Genomic DNA, 23,555 nt, shown 5'->3' on the forward strand with positions numbered 1-23,555 from the left:
TTTTCTTTGCTAAAAGGCATGAATCGCCTAGTTTTAAGCTTCTAAACACCTCTGTCATTAGTCAAGGCTAGATATTGTCCCAATTTACCTGGAAGCCCTGGATTGCAAAGGTCATTACAGAAATACAAACATACTGCATCAAGTAAAACTGTAGGCAGCATGGGCACACAGTTAAATAGTATAGACCAGACCACTGGTGAGGATGCTGCTATCAACCTATAAGGTACTGTACAAAAATTAAAAAAAGGATAGGCACACTATAAATGTGCAAAATAATGTCTTTTATGGGGCCAATGTTTCGCCTACCTTCTGGAGCCTTGGTTCTTGATAAAAGCTCCAGTGGGTAACCGAAAAGTTGGGCCCATAAAATACATTTTTTGCACATTTATGGTGTGCCTATCCCTTTGTTATGACCATCCCAGAACACAATACTGTAATAGGGCAACTATCCCCAACATACTCCTGTGTCACATAAACCTGTCCCGGCTATAGGTGCAACCCCACATATGTAGCCATAAAACCCCATTTTGTAAACTATTTACCAATCTAACTGGATTCCTTAAGCAAATATAACCTAGAGAGCAAAGATTTGCCTTTTTTTGTTTCTTTGAATTTTATAAACAGCACTTTAAATGGGGAAGTGCTAGTCAATCAAGTGTGTTCTTTTAACCTGTATTTCACTCCTGTAATAAGACAATAACAAAAAAATGACCACGATAATAATATCTCAGTGGCCAGAATTACTATAGGGTGCTGAGCTCCAGCACACTGTCACAGGAGACCAGGCAATTTACACCTTTTTATCCGGATCATACATTGATCAAAACAAGATAATGAAATAAATTGTACATTTATTCACAGGAAAAGGCAAAACACACAATGTTACACAAAATACAGGCAAAAAACACACTTACTTGGGACTGGGTTACAAAGCTAGACTCTCGATGTGCAGGGAATCCTAATAAGGATTTCCCCCTGATAACAGTTGCAAAAACAGGACAGAAAATATTCCAGGCAGCTTTAGCTGGAGACTTGAAATCTATAATTCTAGAATCTGGAGAAAACATTGAGAATCTTTACAACATGGCACCCCGTGCGGCCCCCCTTCAACCCCCCCTTCTCTGGTAGGGAAAGAAGGACAGCAGTGTCTGTGCGCGCTCCCCCCTAACCTTCCTCCTCCCTCAGCACGGGGACGCGTTCTAGCAGTGTAGAGCGACCCGGAACTTCCGGGTCTGCTGCTAGAGCGCGCTTCCCTCAAGTCACACTTCATTCACCCTGCCGCCATTTCAGTCCTCCTCTGTTGCCGTCGCCGCCGCATCCGTTGTTGCCGCCGCCGCCAGATCCGTTGCCGCCGCCATCATCATCAGGTAAGCATGGGGGGGGGGCTGCTGCTGACATGGGCGGGGGCCTGCTGCTGACATGGGGGATGGGGCTGCTGCTGACATGGGGGGGGGGCTGCTGCTGACATGGGGGGTTGTGGGGGGTCATGCTGCTGACATGGGGGGTTGTGGGGGGCTGCTGATATGGGTTGTGGGGGCTGCTGATATGGGCTGTGGGGGCTGCTGATATGGGCTGTGGGGGGCTGCTGATATGGGCTGTGGGGGGCTGCTGATATGGGCTGTGGGGGCTGCTGATATGGGCTGTGGGGGGCTGCTGATATGGGCTGTGGGGGCTGCTGATATGGGCTGTGGGGGGCTGCTGATATGGGCTGTGGGGGCTGCTGATATGGGCTGTGGGGGGCTGCTGATATGGGCTGTGGGGGCTGCTGATATGGGCTGTGGGGGGCTGCTGATATGGGTTGTGGGGGGCTGCTGATATGGGTTGTGGGGGGCTGCTGATATGGGTTGTGGGGGGCTGCTGATATGGGCTGTGGGGGCTGCTGATATGGGCTGTGGGGGCTGCTAATATGGGCTGTGGGGGCTGCTGATATGGGCTGTGGGGGGCTGCTGATATGGGCTGTGGGGGGCTGCTGATATGGGCTGTGGGGGGCTGCTGATATGGGCTGTGGGGGCTGCTGATATGGGTTGTGGGGGGCTGCTGATATGGGCTGTGGGGGCTGCTGTGGGGGCTGCTGATATGGGCTGTGGGGGCTGCTGATATGGGCTGTGGGGGCTGCTGATATGGGCTGTGGGGGGCTGCTGATATGGGCTGTGGGGGGCTGCTGATATGGGCTGTGGGGGCTACTGATATGGGCTGTGGGGGGCTGCTGATATGGGCTGTGGGGGGCTGCTGATATGGGCTGTGGGGGGCAGCTGAAATGGGCTGTGACAGGCTTTTAAAAAAAGAAATGTATAATTTTCTATATAATTCTGTTTGAAATTAGACTACTGTACATTGTGAAAATATTAATTATTATCATCATCAATGACTTTCCTATTTCCCACAACTACAGCTGCAATGAGTGACAAGAAGAAAAAAAAAGTTGTAATCGGAGAATAGATCTTTTAACCCTGAATGGACAAATAAATATTTTTTTACTATGTTCAAAGACAAATTTCTATGCCTTGTGTGTCGCGAAAAGGTAGCCATTCCCAAGGAATACAATATTCAGCGCCACTTTGAGACTAAACATCCCGAAGTGGCCAATTTGGACGCACATGAAAAGAAAATTAAAGCAGCAAATTTTGTGCAACGTTGATGCAGAACAACAGATTTTCAAGAAAGTGAGCACCGAGAGCGAGGCGGCCACCAAGGTCAGCTTTGAAATATCGAGGGAAATTGCTGCTGCTGGAAAAAGTTATACTGAGGGTGACTTTATAAAGAAATGCATGCTGATTGCTGTTTCTGGGTTATGTCCAGAAAAGAAGGGGACATTTGAGAATGTCAGTCTATCACGCATGACTGTACAGAGGAGGATAGCGGACATTTCCACAAATCTTACTGATCAGTTGAAGCAGAAAGCCAGTGAATTCCGCTTCTACTCTCTAGCAATGGACGAAAGTACAGATTTGAAGGACACGGCTCAACTTCTTATTTTTATTCGAGGTATTGATGGAAACTTTGAAATTACTGAAGAGCTTGTTGGTATGTGCTCCATGACAGGCCAGACAACCGGAAAATAAATATCCACTGAAGTAGTAAAGTGCATGAATGATAAGTTGGGAATAGGTTATGAAAACTTGGTGGCCATTTGTACTGATGGTGCACCGGCAATGTGCGGAAAACATGTTGGAGCGGTTACTTTTATTGAAAAATTTATCGGTAGACAAATAACCAAACATCACTGTATAATACATCTTCAGGTTCTGTGTAGCAAAGTTTTGACATTTGATTATGTAATGTCAGTGGTAGTTTCTATTGTTAACTACCTCCGTTCTAGAGGACTGAAACATAGGACATTCCGAGCTTTTCTGGAAGAGGTAGACGCCGAGTGCAGCGACCTACTTTACCATACGGATGTGAGTGAGGTGGTTGTGTCGAGGACGAGTGCTCCAGCGTTTCGTTGCTTTGAAAGAGGAAGTAGCCCAATTCTTAGAACAAGAAACAAGAAAATTTCCTGAGCTTGAAGATGAGTCCTGGAATCATGATCTTTTCTTCTTTTGTAACATTAGAACACATCTAAATAACCTCAACATTGAACTTCAGGGGAAAAATAAGCTTATATTTCAACTTTATGCAGCAGTGAAGGCTTTCCAAGTGAAATTGAAGCTTTTCAGAAGTCAGCTGTTCAAAGGTGCAATGTGTCACTTTCCCACTTGTGCACAGCATATCCCTCAGCACAAGCACACCGAGCTAGGAGAAAAATATGCTATGAAAATTGGTGGTCTGATTGAAGAATTTGACAGAAGACTCCCATTGTCTAACGAAGAAGACATTCAATTGAAGATGATTGAAGATCCCTTTTCAGTGGATCCAGCAGAATTGCCATTCCAATTGCAATTGAACATTATTGATCTTCAGTATTCGACGGAGTACAGAAATAAGCACAGAGAAAGCAGTCTGCATGAATTCTACAGGAGTATGGACCGTGAAAAGTATCAAAATCTTATTGACTGCAATGAAATCGTTCAGCATTTTTGGCAGTACCAACATTTGTGAGCAAACGTTCTTAATCACGAATTTGAACAAAAACAAACAACGTTCTTGTCTGATAAATGACAATTTGGAAGACATTTTGAAGACGTCTACTAGAAATATGACCCCGGAATACAACAAGCTTGTTGCTATAAAGAGGTGTAATACCTCTCATTAAGTTTCAGATGTTTAGGAAATTAGTTAATTTGAATTAAAGTATTTTAAATGTAATTTTGTTTCAAGTAAACATTGTAAATAAATGTGTTATTTTGAATAATAAATGCTGTTTTACCCGTGCGGCCGACTCTGTTTTCCTTGTGAGGTGCAGGGGGGGAGAGTGATGGGAGGTGTAAGGGGGGACAGTGATGGGAGGTGCAGGGGGGGAGAGTGATGGGAGGTGCACGGTGGGAGAGTGATGAGCGGTGCAGGGGGGGAGAGTGATGAGAGGTGCAGGGGGGGGAGAGAGATGGGAGGTGCAGGGGGGAGAGTGATGGGAGGTGTAAGGGGGGAGAGTGATGGGAGGTGCAGGGGGGAGAGTGATGGGAGGTGCAAGATGATGATGAGAGGTGCTGGAATAGAGATGATGGTGATGATTTTACCTGTGCGGCCCAATTTTTTTTTCCTTGGAGCAGTTCGGCCCTTTGCACTTTACGAGTTGTGCAGGCCTGCTTTAGAATCTTGAGAGAACACTTGGAAAACACACACAACACTCTATCTAATGGGCACAAGAGGTTATAATACATCTAACTTTCATTCAAAAAATACTATAGCCTAATCCAGGCCTGCACAACTCGTCCTCGAGGGCCGCAAACAGGCCAGGTTTTCAGGATATCCCTAAATCAGCACAGCTGGCTCAATTAGTGGCTCAGTCATACTGAGCCACTAATTGAGCCAGCTGTGCTGAAGTACGGATATCCTAAAAACCTGGCCTGTTTGCGACCCTCGGGGACTGGAGTTGTGCAGGCCTGGCCCTAATCCAAAGCGTGAGAAATGTCTCCTGCCCCAATCAGAGCAGGGCTCATCTGGCTGATGATGTCAGAGACAGGGGCATGGCTATCTGCAGGGAAGGCTCTGCAGAGCCTGAAAGAACTGTTGGGGCCTTTTCCTCTGCCCCTCCTTGCTACCAAAAGGCCAGATGGTTAGGCAGACATCATGTCTCCTATGCAAATACTTAGGCTGACTGCATGGATTTTTATATATATATTATAACACCCTATGAGCCATACTTTATTACAGAATACATTTTGGGGTACCTCATATTCGGTTGGGGCACCCACACACCCAATACATGCCCTGTGACACCTTGGCACTAACTGGGGTACCCCCCTTAACCTAGGGATTCCCTCAGCTACAGGGATACTTTTCACCCCTGTGCCTCATTTTACTGTGCACAAAGCATATGTTTTAAAATACACTGTTCAATAAAATATACACTTTAAAAATATCCTAAGTCTGTGGGTTATGGGAAATAGAATAAGAAGCTGCACGTTATTTCTTACTAGCCATATTCCTCACACTATAAAATAAACTTAGGGTTGGACTTTTAAAAGTCCCCTCACAACCTTATAGATCAGGGGTGAGCAAACTTTTTATGCCGAGCCCCCCTTTGTATCCATGAAATTTCTCGGGCCCCCCGACTGATGTAATCAAAATCACATGAAAAAACGATATACAATGTAAATACAAATATGTCTAAGGCCGCGCATATAGTGCCCACGACGTCACCCGTCGCCGCTAGCGAAAGTTGTATCTTGCTTTGCGGCGGCGTGAGCAACCAGGCCATTGATTGGTTCAGGGGCTGTCATATGAGGCGACAGCCCCTAAAAAATCAAATATTGCCGGCTTCAAAAAATTGCGTCGCCACGCCACGCTTACTATAAGCGCACGCGGCGGCGACAATGCATTTGTTTTCGGGCGATGTCGCCGGCACTATAAGCGCAGCCTAAATACTTACATCCTTCAACAGCTCGCTCTTGCAAAATTAGGCTGCGTCCACGCTGCCGCCGAGAGTGGTGACATCACCAACTCTCCAAGCATGAGCACAGGGTGTCCTGCATAATTTTGTAAGCACGAGCGGGGAAGTGTTTACACTTTTTTTTTTATTATTTCTGTACATTCATAGTGTGATTGATATAGTGCAGCCGACCCTTTCACTTGCAGAGGATCGCAGCGAAGCAGGTTGCCAGCGGAGGAGAGCAGGAACACAGCGCTATTGTAGGGCAGACACCGGAAGCAGGGGCGTTTGACATCACAGCGCTGGGGCGTGCTCCTCCCCCCTTACCTCCGAATCACGTGGCCCTACCTGCACTATTCTGTTTGGCCGCGCGCGCACATCATTTTTGCCTGCGCAGCCAGGTTTTGCTGCACGCGCCCCGCCTAAATAATCTTGCGCCCGGGGCGGCCCCCCCCCTCAGTTTGTGCACCGCTGCATTCAATCACAACACCCACACATACACAATCACAACACACACAACCAACACACACTCTCAATCACCACACACACACAAACAGACAGATAACAAACAGGCACAGCACACACACACACACACACACACAACACCCACTCAAATCACAACCAACACAGCACACACAATCACTACACACACACAGTCACAACCAACACTCACATAATCACCACCAACACACAACACTCAGTCACAACACCCACACACATTCAATCACAACACACACACACAGACAACCAACAGGCACAGCACACACTGCAGTCCATATATATATATATACACACACACACACATATATATATATACACACACGCACACACACATATATATATATATACACTAGCTGAGAGACCCGGCGTTGCCCGGGATGTGAACCGTGCTCACACTGACACACACTGCTCATTGTTCACACTGCACACTGCACACACTGCACACACACTGCTCATTGGTCGCACTGACGCACACTGCGCACACACAGCTCACAGTGACACACACTGCACACTGCACACACACTGGTCACACTGACACACACTGCACACTGCACACACACTGCTCACTGCTCACACTGCACACACACACATACACAGCTCATTGCTCACACTGACACACTGCACACTGCACACACACTGCTCACACTGCACACACACATACACAGCTCATTGCTCACACTGACACACTGCACACTGCACACACACTGCTCACACTGCACACACTGACACACACTGCATACTGCACACACACTGCTCAATGGTCACACTGCACACACACTGCTCAGACTGACACACACTGCATACTGCACACACACTGCTCATTGGTCACACTGCACACACTGACACACTGCTCATTGCTCACACTGCACACAGTGCACACACACTGCTCATTGCTCACACTGCACACACACTGCTCACACTGACACACTGCACACACACTGCTCACACAGTGGTCATTGCTCACACTGCACACACTGACACACTGCTCATTGCTCACACTGCACAGTGCACCACACACACACACACACACACACACACACAGTTACAGACAATCACAGACAGTTACACACACTCACACACAGTCACACACACTTACACACACTTTCACAGTTTCAAACAGTTTCACACAGTCATAGACACTTACACAGACTTACACACACTCACACTCTCACACTGTGAAACACTTACACACACTGTCACACACAGTTACACACAGTCACAGACACTTACACACAGTCACAGACACTCACACACAGTCTCACACAATTACACACACCAGCACCAACACCCGCTCCCCCTCCCCTCCTCCTGCGCAGGCAGCGGGGACAACGGTGGGGAGAAGGTGAAGCGGGGACCGGAGGGGCATCCCCCCTCCCATCTCACGTCCCGCGGCCTGTCACGCGGTGACAGGGGGAGCCGGGAGCGGAGGGGCATCCCCCCTCCCATCTCACGTCCCGCGGCGACAGGGGGGAGCCGGGACCGGAGGGGCATTCCCCCTCCCATCTCACGTCCCGCGGCCTGTCACGCGGTGACAGGGGGGAGCCGGGAGCGGAGGGGCATCCCCCCTCCCATCTCACGTCCCGCGGTGACAGGGGGGAGCCGGGACCGGAGGGGCATCCCCCCTCCCATCTCACGTCCCGCGGCCTAGGGGGGAGCCGGGACCGGTGGGGCATCCCCCCTCCCATCTCACGTCCCGCGGCCTGTCACGCGGTGACAGGGGGGAGCCGGGACCGGAGGGGCATCCCCCCTCCCATCTCACGTCCCGCGGCCTGTCACGCGGTGACAGGGGGGAGCCGGGACCGGAGGGGCATCCCCCCTCCCATCTCACGTCCCGCGGCCTGGCACGCGGTGACAGGGGGGAGCCGGGAGCGGAGGGGCAAGAGCAGCACGTAGCATGTGGAGGGGGGGGGGAGCTCACCCGTCCTGCCGCTGCCTCACTCATCCTGCCGCTGCCTCACTGATCCGGCCGCTGCCTCACTCATCCGGCCGCTCCCACGTGGATGTGAGGCGGCGTGTTGTGGCCGCTCCCCCGCGTGTGTCCCGGGCGCTTGCTCCGCTCCCCCGCTGACTGTAGCGGCGCCGGGGTGTGAGCTTGGGGGGGTGGAGGGGGGGGGTGAGCTTGGGGGGGATGACCTTGGGGGGGGGGGGTGAGGTGTGTGTGAGCTTGGGGGGGGTGGGAATGTGTGTGTGTGTGTACACGGGACTCCGGGTAAGTTCGGGCACAGGGAGGGTGGGGGGGGGTGTGTAAGTTGAGGTGCGGTCCAGATGACGGGGGAGAGTGAGGAGCACCGGGAGGGGATTGTGTGTGTGTGTCCCCGTCCGTGTCCGTGTGTGTGTGTGTCCCTGTGTGTGTGTGTGTCCCTGTGTGTGTGTGTGTGTGTCCCTGTGTGTCCTTTGGCCCGTCACTCCGCCTCAGGCCAATGAGAGGTGTGCGGGGGCGGGCCAAGGGACCAATGAGATTTCCCCTAGGGACACCGGACATCCAGGCAGGCAGGCATACAGTGCTTTCAATTATATAGTACTAGCTGAGAGCCCCGGCGTTGCCCGGGATGTTTGTGGTGTGGGTGTGGCATTTGGGTGGGGAGTGGTCCACGCGGCCCATGTGCGGTGGTAGTGCTGCTGTGGCTGTACTGATGGTGATTGTATTGGTGTGCTGATTTGGGAGGGTTTGGTGCTGATGTGGGGGTGCGGATGTGGGTGTGCCGATGGGGGAGGTGCAAAGGTGGCGATGTGTAGGTGCTGATGGTGTTGATGGGGGCTGGGAATGGTGGGGAGGCGAGAATGCCAGTGTGCTGGGGGGGCATACCGGTGTGCTGATGTGGTGGTGCTGGGGTGTGTGTGTGTATACATGTTTGTGTGTATACATTGTATGTGTGTGTGTGTATACATGTGTGTGTGTGTATGTGTACGTGTGTGTGTATACACGTGTGTGTGTATACACGTATGTGTGTGTATACACATGTGTGTGTGTATACACGTGTGTGTGTATACACGTGTGTGTGTGTATACACGTGTGTGTATACACGTGTGTGTGTATACACATGTGTGTGTGTGTATACACGTGTGTGTATACACATGTGTGTGTATACATTGTGTGTATGTATATATTGTGTGTGTGTATACGTGTGTGTGTATACACATGTGTGTGTATACACGTGTATACATGTTTGTGTGTGTGTATACATATTTGTGTGTATACATTGTATGTGTGTGTGTGTGTATAAGTGTGTGTGTGTGTGTGTGTATAAGTGTGTGTGTGTGTGTATACATGTGTGTGTGTGTGTATACATGTGTATGTGTGTATACATGTGTGTGTGTATACATGTGTGTGTATATACATGTGTGTGTATATACATGTGTGTGTATACACATGTGTGTGTGTACACATGTGTGTGTGTGTGTACACATGTGTGTGTATACACATGTGTGTGTATACACATGTGTGTGTGTATACACATGTGTGTGTGTATACACGTGTGTGTGTGTGTGTATACACGTGTGTGTGTGTGTATACACGTGTGTGTGTGTGTATACACGTGTGTGTGTATACATGTGTGTGTGTATACATGTGTGTGTGTATACATGTGTGTGTGTGTATACATTATGTGTATGTATACCTGTGTGTATACGTGTGTGAGTGTATACGTGTGTGTGTATGTGTACATGTGTGTGTGTGTATGTCTCCATGTGTGTGTGTGTATGTCTCCATGTGTGTGTGTGTGTATGTCTCCATGTGTGTGTGTACGTGTACGTGTGTGAGTATACGTGTACATGTGTGTGTGTACGTGTGTACGTGTACATGTGTGTGTGTGTGTGTACGTGTACATGTGTGTGTGTGTGTGTGTGTACGTGTCTACGTGTACATGTGTGTGTGTGTCTACGTGTACATGTGTGTGTGTCTACGTGTACGTGTGTGTGTGTCTACGTGCGTGTGTGTACGTGTGTGTGTGTGTGTACGTGTGTGTCTATGTGTGTGTGTGTGTCTACGTGTGTGTTTGTGTCTACGTGTGTGTGTTTGTGTATACGTGTGTGTGTGTATACGTGTGTGTGTGTGTATACGTGTGTGTGTGTGTGTGTCTGTGTCCCTGTGTGTCCTTTGGCCCGTGACTCCGCCTCAGGGAAGGGGGGGGGGGGGTGGGGGGTGAGGTGGTGGGAAGGGGGGGGGGGTGGGGGGGAGGTGGTGGGAAGGAGGGGGGTGGGGGGGAAGGGGAGGTGGTGGGAAGGGGAGGGGGTGGGGGGGAGGTGGTGGGAAGGGGGGGGTGGGGGGAAGGGGGGGGAGGTGGTGGGGAGTTGGGAAGGGGGGTGGGGGAGGTGGGAAGGGGGGTGGAGGTGGTGAGGAGGTGGTGGGAGGTTGTAAGGGGGGAGTGAAGGGAAGGTGAAGGGGGGGTGAAGGTGGGGGTGGAGGGGAGGTGAAGGGTGGGGGTGGAGGGGAGGTGAAGGGGGGGGGGTGGAGGGGAGGTGAAGGGGGGGTGGAGGGGAGGTGAAGGGGGGGGGGGGTGGAGGGGAGGTGAAGGGGGGGGTGGAGGGGAGGTGAGGGGGGGGAGTGGAGGGAAGGTGAAGGGGGGGGTGGAGGGGAGGTGAAGGGGGGGGGTGGAGGGGAGGTGAAGGGGGGGTGGAGGGGAGGTGAAGGGGGGGTGGAGGGGGGGTGGAGGGGAGGTGAAGGGGGGGTGGGGGGGGTGAAGGGGAGGTGGGGGGTGAAGGGGAGGTGGGGGGTGAAGGGGAGGTGGGGGGGGGTGAAGGGGAGGTGAAGGGGGGTGGAGGTGAAGGGGGGTGGAGGGGAGGTGAAGGGGGGGTGGAGGGAGGTGGAAGGGAAGGGAAGTGGAGTGAGGGGAGGTGAGGGGTGGGTGAGGGGAGGTGAGGTGAAGGGGGGTGAGGGGAGGTGAAGGGGGGTGAGGGGAGGTGAAGGCCGCTCCCTCACCCGTTCATCCCAGGACGTGGGTACTCAGCCTAAACCTCCTGCCCAAATGCTCTTCACACCTCTGGCATCCTCTGTCGCTTTCATGTCTGATGTCTGGGTAGCCACAGTGGCACCAAGCTGGTAGCCCAGTGACTCACCCAGAACATCGGTCTGGAAAGACCCAGCCCATTATACCGTGCACAAGCATATATGTACTTTAAACACGCTGTTTAATAAAATATACATTTATGTACTTTTTCTAAGTCTTATGGTTTTTGGGAATAGAATAAGAAGTTGCACTTTATTCCTACTAGCCATATTCCCCACACACTATACTAGATTTAGATTTTAAAAATCCTTGCAACCTTATGTAGGGTTGGAGCACCCCTAAAACACCTATACCGGGTTCTGGGTGACCTGGGCATTAACTGGGCATCCCCCCTTAACCTAGGGGCTCCTTACCGTTCCAGGGACACCACACATCCCTATGCCCCATTTTCCTTTCTGGTCTGTGCTGAAGCAGGGAATCCTAGCGCTGATTCGCGCAAGTGTTTTCAAGAGGAAATTTTGCTGGAGCAATGTGTCTCAATGTATCCGGGAATCCAACCTGATTCCCAGGTATATTTTTGGGGTCTCCAGCCACTCTGGGACCTGGCTAGCTAGGCACATTCTGAGCAGACTTTCTCCGTAAAACCCCCTTTGAAACTCATAGCCTAGCAATCACTGCTTGCTGGCATCCCTGGAAAGATAAAACACATATAGCATGGGTCTCCCTCTGGGCTCCCCTTGACCCCGTTGGTTTCCTCCGGGTTCCTCTTCATCCCCTTACCTGCTGCTGCGGCTGCGACCGACAGCGGAGGTTAGGGAGGGTGCGAGGAGGGAGCTGAGGTTCCAGAGGTGCCGAAAAGGTTGCGATGGCGATTGCGTCGCCGGCGCCATTTTTGAGACCATTGCGCATGTGCGAGATGCTGCGCATGCGCAGGACAAGCTCACGAATGGCGGCCAATAGGAAGAGTCTCCGAGCAGGGACTACATATTCCATGAGCCTCTGGGACAAGTCACATAGCACGTGGATGCCAATAGGGGGGGGGGGGGAGGTGGATGCCAAAAGGGGGGGAGGTGGATGCCAAAAGGGGGGGGAGGTGGATACCAATAGGAGGGGGGGAGGTGGATGCCAATAGGGAGGGGATGGGGGTGCCAATAGGGGGGGTTTGGGAGTGAGGAGCAGGCTGGACTCGGAGGGCCACGTGGGCTAGGCCCAAAACTGGTTGTGCTGTGTAGGAGTGGAGGGAGGACGGGCGCAGATGATCTCTTGATGTCGGGTGGCGGGCCGGTAGGTGTGGGGGCCTCGGGGGGGGGGGTGGATGCCGGTGGAGGGGGGATGGTAATGCCGGTTGTGTGGATGCCGGTGGTGGGGGAACCGTGTGGATGCCGGGGGGGGGGGGGGGAGTAGGGAGCAGGCTGCGGATCGGAGGGCCGCGTGGGCTAGGCCCAAAACCGATTATGTCGCAGAGTGGAGGGCGCGGAGGATTTCTGGATGCCGGGTCGTTAGGTGTGGGGGCCTCGGGGGGGGGGGGGAAGGTTGTGATGTCCGTGGAGGGGGATGATAATGCCGGTTGGGTGGAGGGGGGTGGTTGCCGGTTGGGTGGAGGGGGGACCGTTTGGATGCCGGTGGGGGACGAATACGACACACCGTGTGGATGCCGGGGACGACGACGACCGTGTGGATGCCGGGGGGGACACACCGTGTGGATGCCGGGGGGGGGGGGAGAGACCGTGTGGATGCCGGGGGGGGTCGAGTGAGGAGCAGGCTGCGGCTCGGAGGGACTCGTGGGCTAGGCCCAAAACAGATTATGCCGCGGAGGTGTGGAGGGCGGGCGCGGAGGATCTCTGGATGCCGGGCCAGTAGGTGTGGGGGCCTCGGGGGGGGGGGAGAGGGTGGATGCCAGTGGAGGGGGGTGGTAATGCCTGTTGGGGGGAGGTGGATGCCGGTGGGGGAGGGCGGGGGGGGGGAGAGACAGTGTGGATGCCGGTGGTAGTGAGGAGCAGGCTGCGTATGGACTCGGTGGGCCGGTGGGTGTTGGGGCCTGGGCTGGGGGAGGGGCTTTCGGTGGATGCCGGTTGGGGGGGGGGAGGGAATGTCAGACAGGACGGAGACAGACAAAAAACAGACTAGAGAGAGTATACATTAACCTGTAGACAGACAGACACACAGACACACACACACAACAGTGACTGAGGGTGAAACTCAGACAGACACAATCACATTCATAGGACAAATAACAATTAAAGCATGGATTAACGTTTCTGTGGTGTTGAATTTAAATAACCAACTGCACAGCCGGGAACATTCTAACACGCTTTTCCCGCCTGTGCAGTTACTTATGTTAGCTTAAGTCCTCCCACTCCCTGCCCATGAGGAGGGCCCTGATTGGATCCCCTCTCCTCATTATTTTTTATTTATTTTTTTGACACAGCCTTTTTTTTAAGACATTTTTTTTTTTAACACAGGGGGCCCGGCCGACTCAACGGGGCCCGGGACGCCAGTGCCCTCTGTCCCCCTGCTGATGGCGGCCCTGACCGGGTTGGTTGGGTGCACAAGTGCCCCTAGGTACTATGGGGCCGGTGACTTCAGTGGGAAGGTACGGCTGTGCGTGGCCTGGTGAGTCGGCTGTATATTATATTCCTCTGCACCTAGTAAAACTCCGTTATACCACATGTGTATTTCTCATGTGTCCTGCAACGGGGTCATTCTACACAATACAATCCTGTACAGGGGGAGGCGCTACAGAGCATCACTCAGGTGCACCCCAGGTTCCTAGCAGGTATTGCACCGCATTCACACACCGCATTCACACATCTTTCAGGGGTTGGGGGAAAGTGCGCTACATACATAAAATACCTTATTGTTGCATCATTTTATACAATGCACAGACAATCACTGGGCTCAAGAGCTGACACTTCCGAACCCCAATACAAGGATCAGAGATAACCAAACAGGCTTAACCTTTATTATTGAGCCTGGCTACCCCCTCACCGTCACAGTATTACATGTATGTATGTGAATGGATATATTACATGTATGTGAATGAATGTATAATGTGTGTGAATTAATTTATTACATGTGAATGAATGTATTACATGTAGGTGTGTGATTGAATGTATTATATGTATGTGAATGAATTTAGTACATGTGAATGAATGTATTATATGTATGTGAATGAATGTATAACATGTGTGTGAATGAATGTATTACGTGCATGTATGTGAATGAATATATAGCATGTGTGAATCATGTAATACATGTTATACATTTATTCACATACATGTAATACATTATTTCACAATATGTGTAGTATGTGAATGGAGGTATTACATGTATGTGAAATAATGTATTACATGTATGTGAAGATATGTATAACCTGTGTGAATACATTTATTACATGTATGCGTGAGAATGAATGTTTTACATATATGTGCGACTAAATGTATTACATGTGTGTGAATTAATGTATAACATGTAAGCAAATGAATGTATTACATGTAGGTGTGTGAAATAATGTAAAACATGTATGTGAATGAATGCATTACGTGTGTGAATGAATGTATTACATGTATGTGAATGAATGTGAATGAATGTATTACATGTAGGTGTGCAGGGGCATAATTACCCTGAAACGGGGGCATAAGCAACAAAACATACTGTACACAACATAATAATTTAAAACATGGTCATGAAAGACAAAGTCCTATGTTTAATAACAAAGCTCTGCCCATGTATAGAAATGACACCTGTAAGCCGGTGTTACCTTCTGTGTGTGTGACGGGAACATGAATGGCAGCTCCGTCCTCAATAAAAATGTCGCAGCTAGCTCCGCTCTCCCGCGCTTATTCCATCACATGACGCACCCCCTTCCCTCCCGCATGCTAACGACAAGTCATGTGCTTCTCGCAGCTGCGTCGTGGGGGTTAACTTCCCGTCACGTGCTGGGGATTCTGATCACGTGGTGGCTGTGCCTATCTGGGCACGAGAGGAAACAGAATGATAGGGAGTAATGGGGCGACATTGGGACGGTGGGGCAACCGCCGGTGCGCGAGACATGAGCTTCGCGACTTCCCTTTCCCCGGGCGGTTCGGCAGTTTCTCGGCTCGCGCACCTGCACCACCTCGCGCGCTGTTACTCGAGGCCTGATTGGTCGGAGTTTGGAATTTGAACCTGAGGTTCGGGAGCGCTCAGTAACGGTTCCATTGATCGGAAGGAACAGGCGGAGAGAGAACCAAGCGGAAGGAGGGGAGGGAGATCTGGGGGAGATCAAAGTCAGGGAGTGAGCTGGGGGAGATCAAAGTCAGAGTGAGTGATTGCTGGGGGAGATCAAAGTGAGGGAGTTAGTGAGCTGGGTTAGATCAAAGTCAGTGAGTGAGAGCTGGGGGAGATCAAAGTCGGAGTGGGAGAGCTGGGGGAGATCAAAGTGAGTGAGAGCTGGGGTAGATCAAAGTGAGTGAGAGCTGGGGAGATCAAAGTCGGAGTGAGTGAGAGCTGGGGGAGATCAAAGTCAGTGAGTGAGAGCTGGGGCAGATCAAAGTCAGTGAGCGAGAGCTGGAGGAGATCAAAGTCAGGGATTGAGTGAGAACTGAGGAAGTTTAAGAAGGGAGAAACAAAGGTGAAACTGGGGGAGATGAAGAAGTGAAAAGGGGAGCTGGGGTAAGGGCAAGGGAGAGTGGGGAGAATGAGAGTTGAGTGGGGGAGCAAGGAACATTTTGAGGGTTATCAGTGAAGGAGTTTACATTTAGGGAGATCAAGTATACTTTGTAGGTCAAGGAAAAAGAAAATAAGGAAGGTTAAGGACAGAGTGAGAGGTGCAGTGAAGTAATTGCCCTAGAGCATGATCCAGTGGAAATAAAAGAGAAGGCAAAGAAAAAGAGAAACAACAGAGCAATAAAGAGCAGCTAGAGAAAGAACCACGCAAAATACAACTGGGAGAGAAAAAAAAAACTAATATGTGAAGGGCTGGGAGAGAGATGAGGTTTTTAAAGGAGATTTAGTGAAGAGGACTGTAGTGTGAAACATCTGCTGAGAGCTTGGGTCAGTCCTGGAGCTCGAGAGCCAGTACTAAAGAAACAAGGTCTGAGTGATTGCCCAGCGGTTGTGCTTCACCCTACCTTTAACGTCCTGCCATTTGATCAGCCCATCTGGAAATCCCATGGATGTGGAGGAGGCGCTGCTCTCTACCCCCATCAACCCCAATAATTTTCCTGCCAAACTGTGGCGTCTTGTGAACAGCCCACGCTACCAGTCCATCCGCTGGGATTTGCGCGGAGAAGGGGTTATCATCGACCAGCAGCTCTTCGAGTCTGAACTGCTCTGCCCCTCCAATCCACTGGACGAGACCAACGAGCTCTTTAAGACGACCAATTTCACCAGCTTTATCCGCCAGCTCAACCTCTACGGCTTCAGAAAGGTGGTGATGGGTGTTGGCGGTAACCCCGGCCTCCTTCACCCGGGTGGGGACCTGGGAGCCGGCGACGGCCACCTCCATCACTTCCACAACATCCACTTCCACAAGGAGCACCCAGACCTGCTGGTCAACCTGAAGCGACTGACCAGTGCTAACAAGGCCAAGATGGCAGCTGGCCTTGAGGTCAACTCTAGGCCTCCAAACCGTTTTCAGAGGCTGCTCTCCAACTCGCTGGTTGAACAGAGTAAGGGGGGGCAAGCAGGGTAAGGGTGTGGGTAGAGGCATGCCACACAATCCGGTGGGAGGCCTAAAATTAGCAAGATTGAGTGTAGTTCTAGCAATGCTCACAGATTCGGGTTTAGAAGTTTATAAGAGGAGGTTATCTTCAAGCCATTTTAAACTGTCTAAAAAAACGAAAAGTTAGGCGCTTGCTCTCAAACCACGTTTCAGCCAATCATACATTAACAGGTGGTAACAGGGAAGGGTTTTCAGGGCATGATTAGTTTTACTTTATTTAATGTCTACACATTTTGGTTCTAGAGACTACCTCATTTAATTATTTCAGCGGGCATTAAGAGGTTTTGGTCACTGGCTGGATGTCTAGGTCACCCATCGAACAACTCCCTAATGGTATGAGTGTGCACCGTAGCCTTTTACCAGATTTAACACACTTACTGGTGGGCAAGTGAGTCTTTGTATCTTCTAATGATATCTCAAAAAAGGGTGAGTTGTGTTTAGAAAAACACTTCCCATATAGAAAAGACCCTATTAATGGTGCACAACAGACCTAACTAATTATATATGTAGGTCTAGGGATGCAGGTGTGGCCAACTGTTAAAATATAAACTTTATTAGAGTATCAATAATAGAAATAAACTTAAAAAAGTAGATCTGTAAATCACACTGTATAATGTTTCCAGGCTTCGTAATTGTTGTCCTGCCATTGGGTTCTTGGCTAATTTTCCAGTTCTGTCGCTACGGGAACCAACACCGAATTTTTCATCCGGGCTTGTGACCGGCATTGGCTGGGTTTTTTGTTAAAGTGTCAGATTGAAGGATATAAAATAAGTACCCTCTGGGTCATGGTTATATGGAGCCAGGTGATCACTCAGTATACTTAATACTGTGCTGCCAAGAGAGACACTCAGCCAATGGGATATTGACCCAATAAGACACTCACACACCTAGAAACTGAGCCAGTCAGATTCAAACTCAATCATACACACACTAACTCAGATATTGATTCAATTAGGCTTTCATCCAATCCAACGCTGACCCAAATAAATTTGCAGGCACTAAACTAATCAAACACTCACTCTGCAGACTGTTACCCTCTCAGACATTGAGCAAATCAAACACTGACCCATTCAAATGCTGCCCCGCCCACTCAAATACCCACTCAGCATTGTGGACACTCGCTAAGAAAATGAGTTTGGGGGTCAGAAAATAGAAAAAATGGCACATAGATACTTTTATGGTAAAATGTTGAGTAGCAGAACAATTAAAACTTGAATATGCTCTTTTTGATTGTGCAGGCCCAATGACCATTGGACAGCTTCATCGCTCCTTCCGACGTGAAAACCTCTCTCCGTATCCCTATGTGTCGGCTACATCCCACAACCATGTTGCATTCCCATTGAAAGGCTTGGATCGCACACCAGTCCCTACACGGACATGGTCCAACACTTTGGGGCTCCTGCCAAGCCAGGTAGAGTCCCCGTCATCCTTCCCCGACAAGGGCATCCTCTTCCCTGTCCTGCAAAGGCTCCCAACTGAAGTCACCTACACATTGCAGCCCAGTCCCAGCTCTGTCCATATGCAGCAAGGGCACGCCGCCATGACAGGAGCTGCGCACAAGTACAGCAGCTATGCTCCAACCGCAGCCCAGTACCCACAGGCATACTATCCAACAGGTAAGTCGGAGCAGGTGGTGGTAATGCTCCCTGGGGGTTGTCGCCAACATAGTTAGAAGCAAGCTGCATTACGTTAAAATAAAATATAACATAAAATAAACAAATATTTGAAAATAAACACAATTAGTTAACATTGGGGGACAGGAAAAAGTTAGATTAAGCTAATGATGTCATCTTTTAAAAATATCAAGGGAGGATTGAACACAATGCACTCGTCTGAAATCCCTCACGCATCTGCCCATCTGCAGCCGTCATTTACACTTCTGCCTCCATAATCCTTCTGCAGCAGGTGAAGAAGCCAAGCTTGAAAGCCATAACTCTCAACAGTGCATTTTGCTTCAAATCTCATTGCTATTCCCGGATCAGGAATTACACGCACATGGAAGGATACTTTGTGATAAGATCAAGCAGTTGCAATTCAATTTTTTTATCTACGTTAAGTAAGCTGCATTTAATAGTGAAGCCCACTTTTAAGAATGAGATGTCACTTTGACAGCTTTTTCCCTGTGTGCAGACTGCAGGTGGATATAGATGCACATTTGTATAAGTCTGAGTGTTCAGTAGCTGCAGTATTTCTGTTGTAGGATAACTGTACAGTAACTCAGTTTGGATTTTTGGGACAATTCGGGCAAAATGAATTAAGAAAATACCACTGATGTGCAAATGGAGCCTATGTAAATTTCTGAAGTTATTTAAGTCTTTGACCACTGATGTTGGCAGAACCTAAACATTTTAAGATAACAAAGCTCCAGCCCTGTTAATAATTTTTTTTTTATATATATATATATATAATTACCATTCCAGCAGAAAATAACAGGAGGCTTATCTGTTCCATTCCATGATCCATCTTATCATTTCATCAGCAGAGGGATACTAAACCACTTCAGTAACTCGTCATAAATAAAGTTGTATTCAGTCAGCCTCATGTTACATCTAGCAATGGAGGAACATTGCTCTCCATATTTTACTTCTGCTAATCTGGGCTGGATCGGGGAATGGAAGACGGAACGCAAAGTTATAACAAATAACATCTCCTATATCACATCCTGTGAATAACTAACACACAGTGCTGCTTTAAACACTAAGCACTCATTATGAATTCAAAACATGACAATGATCATTAGCCATTAAAGGCCTCATTCAGTATACTCTGATATTTCTGCTTTGGCTAAAAATATAATATCTTCTCCTGAAAAAGTTGTAAACCCTTTGCCTAAGTCAATAAAAGAAGTATCAGGATTTTTCTCCCCCCGGAAAAGTCAGCTAAGAAAATGTCAAAGCAGAAAAGTGCCAAAGAACTCGCATTTTTTCATAGTTTTTGCTATTTCCTCTCTTTACTACGGAAGATGACAGGTGTATAATGATATGTAATATATACTTGGCACAATCGATTAATAAAGATTTAAAGCTGCAGTTCAAGCAATATCCTTTGTGGGTTTTTTTTGTTTTTTTTTTTTAATAAATCAGTTATTTACTATGAGAAAATACTTGTAGCATTAAAAAAAACAACAACATTTTTAATGTATTCTAATGTGACAGGCAGTTTTGTTCCTATAGCAACCATTTACAAAGTCACACCCCCTTCACCTTCTGAAACAGCATCACCTTTTTGAGCCCGGCCCCCTCTCTAGCAGTGAACCAATTGAATCTAGCCTGCCTGGTCACATGATCTTCCTCACAAAACTTTGTGCAGCAGAAGTTTACCCAAGATGCATTTAGTGAACCCAATCTTCAGCGATCGATTATAGGAGAAGGAATCGATCAGCAACTTAGCTAATCACTTGTCAGTGGGAAGATTATATTGATGCACATATTGAATTAATATTTTATTTTTTTAAACGACAGCTTGAATTGCAGCTTTAATTAACCACTTAGTAACTATAGAACCCACCAACACCGCTTCATCTACCATTGGCTAATAGGCTTCATCTACCAAACATGGCTAATAGGTCAGTAGGCCATTGCGCTACATAGAAAAAACAAATATTGCAAAATTACTATATATAGATATATATATATAGATATATATATATATATATATATACACACAAGAGAAAGGGGTCTAGTGAAAGCACTCAAAAGTGGTGGAAATAATAAAATGGATTTTATTAACAACACTGTTGTTAATAAAATCCATTTTATTATTTCCACCACTTTTGAGTGCTTTCACTAGACCCCTTTCTCTTTTGTGTTTCCATAGTTATTTGGGTCGTTAGCACCACCAGAGGGTATTTTTCTAACCCTTATGTCTGATTTTGTGGTTTATTTGACTTTTGGGAGCTGATTTGATTGCGGCACTATTCTGTGTGTTTTGATATATATATATATATATATATATATATATATATATATATATATATATACACTTAGTGAAAGCATATAGCTAACTATAGATAGGAACCTCGCTCTAACCCCTTGGTGGTTGAGGCGTGCTGCCTAGGGAGTAAATCAAAGGATGATAACGCGTGTATCTAGAGAGGTACACAGAAAGAATCCCTTTGTAGGCGCACCGCAGACCTTTATGAAATAAATGTGGTCAGGGGAGAAAAGAACAGGTGTGTGTAAAAAATCTCTTTATTCAATTCAGTGAAGGTGTGATAAAAATAGTATATAACTTGATGTTTGCTAGATATACTATATTAAAATGGACACTAAACAGGTCCAAACGGTTGATCCAGAAAATCTACTAGGAGCCTCCAACAGGCGTAGATGTACAGTATTCCTGACTTTTGTTGAGTCACTGTAGTATCTTAAAAGTTATATATGCATCTAGAATCGTAGTTAAATAATATAAACCACGAGGTGGGTATTGATCACTTTGAATTAATACCTGATGGTATTGGTGTAGATTCAAACCCTATTCCTCACCCTCAGTTGCTCAATTGTCCAGATATATTAATCGCAACTGTAATACTAGTTCTGCAGTGAGATTAGGCAGTCATACTTGTGAATGCACGGCTGGAGTCCACCGCGCATGTGTCTACGGTGTGTGCATAAGTTGCTGACTACCCACTGCGACTGACAAGGTATGTATAGTAATTGTGACTAGAGTGATGTTGCACACAGAGATTCACCACTTAGCCATTGTATATAAAGCGGATGTAAGTATGGTAATTCCTAGTACATATGGCTAAATAGTGTCTTGCTAAGGGGTGCAATGCGTTCTCCCTCTGGACGGCCCGGGTACAGATACATGTATACACTGATGTTGTGTTGCTGCTTATTTCTAGCCACAGTGGCTTTATTTCTTCTGGGGGGTGTATTTATGTCCACTTATACCTATTTGTTGTATTTCACAGGGCAGGTATTTGAAAACACAGATGTGCTGTTATTGTGTTCATAGATCTAAATTAGTTAGGGAGTCTAACTGCACATGCGTTAACTTCGATGTGTATTCCTGCGTGTAGCGTGAGACTCTGATAGTCACTACCGAGAGCAACTAATAGTTATGCTGTTTGTGGCAATTATTGCCGTGCCTCCCCTAGCGCCCCTTGATGTGCGCCCGTAGACCCCGTGTGGAGATACTTATATTCAGTATCTCGACTGAATGGGTAGATTTAGTGGCCGAAGTGATTCGCCATTACACTCAGTGGTGTTTACCCGCGGGTTACGTCTAGGTGATTCCTTGCGACTAGGCAGTGTCGCATCAGGGAATACATATAGGACCCCTGCTAAAAACGGGATAGATGTGTAGGTGAGCTAGGTCAGTGTTTGGACGCAATACCTAATCTTAGATGAAGTCGCATCAGGGAGTATAACAGAGCTCCCACTAGAGCCAGTGGCAGATAAATAGGTGGACTAGAGTGGAAAGCAGTAACCGGGCACAGTTCCAAACGATATACTGGATTCCCAGGTGGTATTGCTCCAATTTTGGAGCTAGAAACGCAGTAAGTAAAACGTTCTATTGGCAGTTTGATAGAGCGTGTAGTGCTTGTTGAACAGCCCTGCCTAAAGCAGGGCTAACACCTCTTTAAATGGGTGTATCAAATCATGGATGCATACGGTCGGTTAGAGGCCCAGGGTCTCTGCCGATAAAATCTACAAATAAGCTCCTATAGCTGCAAAGAGCACAGCTCAATTGTTTCACTATAATGCTGTAAACTCAGCCTCTAACCGACCGTATGCGGGTAAACACCACTGAGTGTAATGGCGAATCACTTCGGCCACTAAATCTACCCATTCAGCCGAGATACTGAATATAAGTATCTCCACACAGGGTTTACGGGCGCACATCAAGGGGCGCTACGGGAGGCACGGCAATAATTGCCACAAACAGCATAACTATTGATTGCTCTCGGTAGTGACTATCAGAGTCTCACGCTACGCAGGAATACACATCGAAGTTAACGCATGTGCAGTTAGACTCCCTAACTAATTTAGATCTATGAACACAATAACAGCACATCTGTGTTTTCAAATACCTGCCCTGTGAAATACAACAAATAGGTATAAGTGGACATAAATACACCCCCCAGAAGAAATAAAGCCACTGTGGCTAGAAATAAGCAGCAACACAACATCAGTGTATACATGTATCTGTACCCGGGCCGTCCAGAGGGAGAACGCATTGCACCCCTTAGCAAGACACTATTTAGCCATATGTACTAGGAATTACCATACTTACATCCGCTTTATATACAATGGCTAAGTGGTGAATCTCTGTGTGCAACATCACTCTAGTCACAATTACTATACATACCTTGTCAGTCGCAGTGGGTAGTCAGCAACTTATGCACACACCGTAGACGCATGCGCGGTGGACTCCAGCCGTGCATTCACAAGTATGACTGCCTAATCTCACTGCAGAACTAGTATTACAG

General features: G+C 48.3%; 1 protein-coding gene across 4 annotated transcripts in view; it reads left to right on the top strand.

Moving 5' to 3' along the window:
• The first annotated feature begins 15,602 nt into the window (after positions 1 to 15,602).
• The window catches only part of HSF5 (heat shock transcription factor 5), a 16,628-nt gene continuing 8,675 nt past the window's right edge, over positions 15,603 to 23,555 (top strand). For 2 of the 4 annotated variants that reach the window (XM_075594535.1, XM_075594536.1), the window contains exons 1-2: positions 15,605 to 17,066; positions 18,358 to 18,735. In XM_075594535.1, the coding sequence (XP_075450650.1) occupies positions 16,568 to 17,066; positions 18,358 to 18,735 (877 nt within the window). In that variant the 5' untranslated portion in view covers positions 15,605 to 16,567. Of the gene's footprint in view, positions 17,067 to 18,357; positions 18,736 to 23,555 lie in introns of all 4 variants that reach the window. The other 2 variants (XM_075594538.1, XM_075594537.1) reach the window with 2 other exon arrangements.

This window comes from Ascaphus truei, chromosome 3 (assembly GCF_040206685.1).
Source record: "Ascaphus truei isolate aAscTru1 chromosome 3, aAscTru1.hap1, whole genome shotgun sequence".
Classification (NCBI taxonomy): Eukaryota; Metazoa; Chordata; class Amphibia; order Anura; family Ascaphidae; genus Ascaphus; species Ascaphus truei.